The sequence below is a fragment of the Arvicanthis niloticus genome, chromosome 6 (genome assembly GCF_011762505.2).
Source record: "Arvicanthis niloticus isolate mArvNil1 chromosome 6, mArvNil1.pat.X, whole genome shotgun sequence".
Taxonomy (NCBI): Eukaryota; Metazoa; Chordata; class Mammalia; order Rodentia; family Muridae; genus Arvicanthis; species Arvicanthis niloticus.
Genome location: NC_047663.1, coordinates 91,878,245 through 91,882,317, shown reverse-complemented (window position 1 = coordinate 91,882,317; position 4,073 = coordinate 91,878,245). Strand labels below are relative to the sequence as shown.

Below are 4,073 nucleotides of genomic sequence, written 5' to 3'. Positions count from 1 at the left end.
TTAATTGGTCTATAGTCTTTACTTGTAGTTAGTTAGAGGGAACAGAAGACAGCCAGATAGACAGCCAAATCTTTTTTATTGAGGGAATGGGTCTCTAGGGGTAGGCCTGGGCCTCACTGCACAGCTTGTTCATTGGCACTGCCTCCAGAATCCTGTGGCTTCATCACATCTGGAAGCTCTGGAGGGCTGGAGAAGGGCTCGATGCGCAGAGCTTCAAAGGTGTCATCTATGGAAGGAAAAAAAGCTTACTCACCTGCAGCAACTTTTCACTTGAGAAATTTATCAAGGCCATAACTTTCCCTACCTTGGTTGCTTGGCTTCTATTCTGCCTCTGACTCCATTCCATGTAAATGATATTGAACCTATATCACCAGGGTCTTTATTTCCTTGATACCATATCTAATGCCATATCAGGAGTTGTAAAAACATAAGTTACTGCCCTTAGCTTTGACATAACTAAAATTATGTTAGCCTCCAGGGTCTTAGATTCTGTTTGGAGAAAAAAGCAGACTTGAGAGACCACAACTTTACTTGGCTTTAAGAAGCAGACAAACTATTTTAGCCTCAGGAGCTTGTGCAAAAGGAAACCTATCTGGCCTGTGCATCTTCACTTGCCCTGTAAGTGCCTCAATGTCTACTCACAAGCAGTTACTTTGGAGTAGGTTACAGGGTATTTATCCCGATAAAAGGATATTTGCAGCATGCCCCGCTTCAGGTGCCTGTGGAGATGGGAATTCCAGGCTGGGTGGGGTAAGACAACTGGCTATAAATAAGGATACAGCTTGGTGAGCTGAGATTTACTTTACAAAACTAAAAAAGGCTAACTAGAACTACACTTTTCCTATCTTAGCCTCTTGTCAGAGTGCTTTGTTTTCAATGAAAGTCAAAGGCATTGGATTTTCTGGAACCGAAATTATGAACTGCCACGTGGGAACTAGAAACTGAACCCAGGTCCTCTGCAAGAACCAGTATTCTTAATTGCCAAGCTGTGCTCTCTTTGGCAACACATATACTAAAATTGATCGATAAGAGATTAGCATGGCCCCTGCACAAGGATGACACCCAAATTCATGAACCGTTCCATTTATAAAAAAAATTGCTAAGCCATATTTTCTTCCCTATATACAAAATCCCTGGGTCCACAGCTGTGAAAACAAGCCCCAGGACTACCCCTGTTTAAATTCTCAGAGGCAAAGGATAAATTAAGTCTCTACCTGCCCTCAGGCAGGGTCTCTACATTGCCCTGGCTGTCCTGGAACTCCCTTTGTAGATTGGGCAGGCCTTGTCATAGGATAAAAGGCATGCACCACTGGTATAACATGTGATATAACTTCATAGCTTGCTTCACTTGTCCTTCAAAGTCCGGCATAATCTGTCTGGGTGTGGTAGTACACACCTTTAATCACAGCACTGGGGAGTTGGGAGGCAGAGGCAGGTGGATCTCTGATGAGTTACAGGATTTGCTAAACACAGCCAGGCATGGTACCTGGCTCCAGCCAAGTGAGTGCATTATAGTCTGCCTGTCATCCATAGCACTTAATTGTTCTGGCTTCAAAGTCTGCAAAGTGAAGACAATGGCCTCACAGGACTACAGTGAAAAGATTAGGTGGATCTGGCTTCAGTGTGAACACCTTTAATCTCAGCACTTGGGAGGCAGAGCAAATTCCAGCCCAGCCTGTACTAAACTGTATAAAAAACAAACAAACAAACAAACAAAGATGAGGTGGGACAAGGCCAAGTACTCAATAAATCCTGTTAAATGTGGCTGGCACCAGAAACCTGCAAGTTAATTTTAATTTCCACACCTCCTGTTTGTGTTTCAATTTTTAAAAATTATTTTGTATGTTTATGGGCCTTTTGTCTGCATGTAAATTTGCTCTGTGTACATGCCTGGTGCTTGAGGACACTAAAGAGGGCTTCAGTCCGCTGGACAAAGAATTACAGTTACGAGGAACCCAACTCCTCTGGAAGAGGAGCCCTTAAATTCCTGAGCTATGTCTCCAGTCCCCATGCTTTGCCTTTTAACAAGGAAACAAATACCTCATGCTCATGCTCTTTGTGGACTGAAAAGGCATTCCCTGAAAGCTCAGAGGAATAGCTCTTGGCTTCCAAAGTCGCTTTTCTTTGAATGTTACCAAAGGCTACCTAGTGCCATTCAGGTTAGCCATCTTACCTGCTCGGAAGGCCAGGCCCACTGTGGCTGGGGCCTGTGGCCGTGCTGTCTGACTAGTGAAGCCACATTCGCCCAGAGTTTTTCCATCATCAAGGAGCTGATCGTCCTGAAGAGAGAAGCAAGGTTTGGGGAGAGGAACAGGTCCCAAAGAGAGCCTGTCGGTCAGGAACTTAGGGAGTCATCCGTAAGTATAACACACATGTTCCAGGACTATAGCCAAGAATTTTCAAATCCGGCCACACTGATGGCTTACAGCAGTTAAAAGCTCTGGCAGAGAATCCCAAGGACATTTTTCTAGCACACATATAGACTGGTTCACAATTCCACTTCCACAGGATCTGATCCCGTTGGCCTCCACACACCTGGACTGTGTGTGTGTGGGCAGGTACCACATAAAAAGTAAAACTCACAGGGCTCTGGATTTTGGCTTTTCCAAGCTCTCTAGATAAATCTAATTCAAATAGTTGGATTTTTTTGGAGAAAAGATCTCATACAGGATTTTGTTCTTGAACTTTTGATCCTCCTACCAGTTTGTCTAGCTTGGTGATCTAACTTAGGGTTCCATGCAGGCTGTGTCAACACTCAACAGAGCTGCATCCCTGACTCCTATCAAGTCAGTCAGTCAGTCTCTCTGTCTTTCTCTCTCAAAATCAACCTTAACGTTAAAGTGGGAATTGCCGGAATTCCCAACTCATAGTCGGCCAGAAGTTTTAATAACCTGGACAGGCACAGAAAGCATCACTAAGAACAAACAGCGAAAGGGTCTTTCAAGCCAAAGCCCAGGGGGTATGAGAGAAAAGCCCTGTAGAGACAAGAATCCAAGCTCTAATTTGGAGCAAAGAGTTTACAGCTGGAATTAGCTCAATGTACTTAGATTACTGACATCACACTTCTGGGAAGCCTGAATCGCTTTTGGGGCATGAGGATCCAACTCCACAGCCTGGCTTACTGAGAATTGGAGCTGGCTTCTGAAGTAAAAAGGTGAGCTTGAATACGAGGAGGTGGTTCTAGAACATCAGACTTGGTACGGATAAACACTGGTTAGGTGAATCACTGGTGGGATCTAGACCTATCTTCTAGACAACACTTGCATTCCTTGAGTTCCACCTCACCCTCTGACAGTGGGATCCCGGTGGGCTCCGGGCAGGCCGAAGGTGGCTAGCCAGAAACAAACCCTGGCTCGGCCACGACATTCGGCGTAAGATTATCGAGGCCTCGGTTTCCCCAACCGTTTAACAAGGCGGCCTGGCAGGGCGGGGCGCCTGCCCCGGGAACCGATGCTGCCGGCCCTTCCGCACGATCAAGAGACCCCCTTGTTAAGTGTCCTGCCTGGGCCCCACGCGCGTAACCGCCACGCCCGCTCGTCGCACCTTGTACAGTCGCTGCTCCTCTGGCGGCCGCTTGAGGATGCCCTCGACGATGCGCTTCAGTTCGAACACGGTGCTCGACTCCTTGGCGTCCGTGAAGATGGTGGTCTTGTGGCGCCGGATCATGAGAAACACGTCCTAAGGACGGCGGGCCCACGTCAGCGCTAGCCCGCGGCCCCCGGCGTGGCCCCGGAGCCCCCGCCGCCCCCGGCCCCGCGCCCCTCCCCCCCGCGCCCGCTCACCATCCCGGCGGCTGCTTCTGGCTCGACGCGCCGGCGCGGCCGCGCTCCGCCCCTTCCCAGCAGCCCAAGCGCGACCCAGCGTGCTCTGCGCGGCCCCGCCCGCCCCGCCCCCTAATCCCGCAGCCCCGCCTACGCCTTCGCCGCCATCTTAAGCAATTCGGAAGCCACTTCCTGTGCGTGGCCGCCATCTCGATGCTTAGGCTATAGATGGTTTTATGTTGAGACCCTCACGGGTCCGTGGCGCAAGCTTGGGTTGTCGAGATTGAGTTACGGAGAGCTTCATGCGCATCT

At 48.9% G+C, this 4,073-nt stretch overlaps 1 protein-coding gene and 1 non-coding gene across 2 annotated transcripts; one reads left to right on the top strand and one right to left on the bottom strand.

Moving 5' to 3' along the window:
* Nucleotides 1–57: 57 nt before the first annotated feature.
* On the bottom strand, nt 58–3,903 carry Elob (elongin B). Its single transcript, XM_034505752.2, has 4 exons — nt 3,783–3,903; nt 3,544–3,678; nt 2,174–2,279; nt 58–226 (listed from the first exon to the last, which is right to left on the bottom strand). Exons 1-4 carry the CDS (start codon nt 3,783–3,785, stop codon nt 114–116), a joined length of 357 nt encoding a protein of 118 aa, XP_034361643.1. The 5' UTR covers nt 3,786–3,903; the 3' UTR covers nt 58–113.
* LOC117712110 (U6 spliceosomal RNA) lies at nt 989–1,090 on the top strand. Its single transcript, XR_004607187.1, has one exon. It is a non-coding gene; the product is annotated as a U6 spliceosomal RNA (small nuclear RNA).
* Nucleotides 3,904–4,073: the final 170 nt, after the last annotated feature.

What these genes read in the sequence shown, in the direction of transcription:
- Elob (XM_034505752.2), bottom strand. An exon ending in AGGAGCAGCGACTGTACAAG is followed by an intron (nt 2,280 to 3,543) that starts GTGCGACGAGCG and finishes TTCTCTCTTCAG; the next exon opens with GACGATCAGCTCCTTGATGA. An exon ending in GGGCCTGGCCTTCCGAGCAG is followed by an intron (nt 227 to 2,173) that starts GTAAGATGGCTA and finishes TTCCTTCCATAG; the next exon opens with ATGACACCTTTGAAGCTCTG.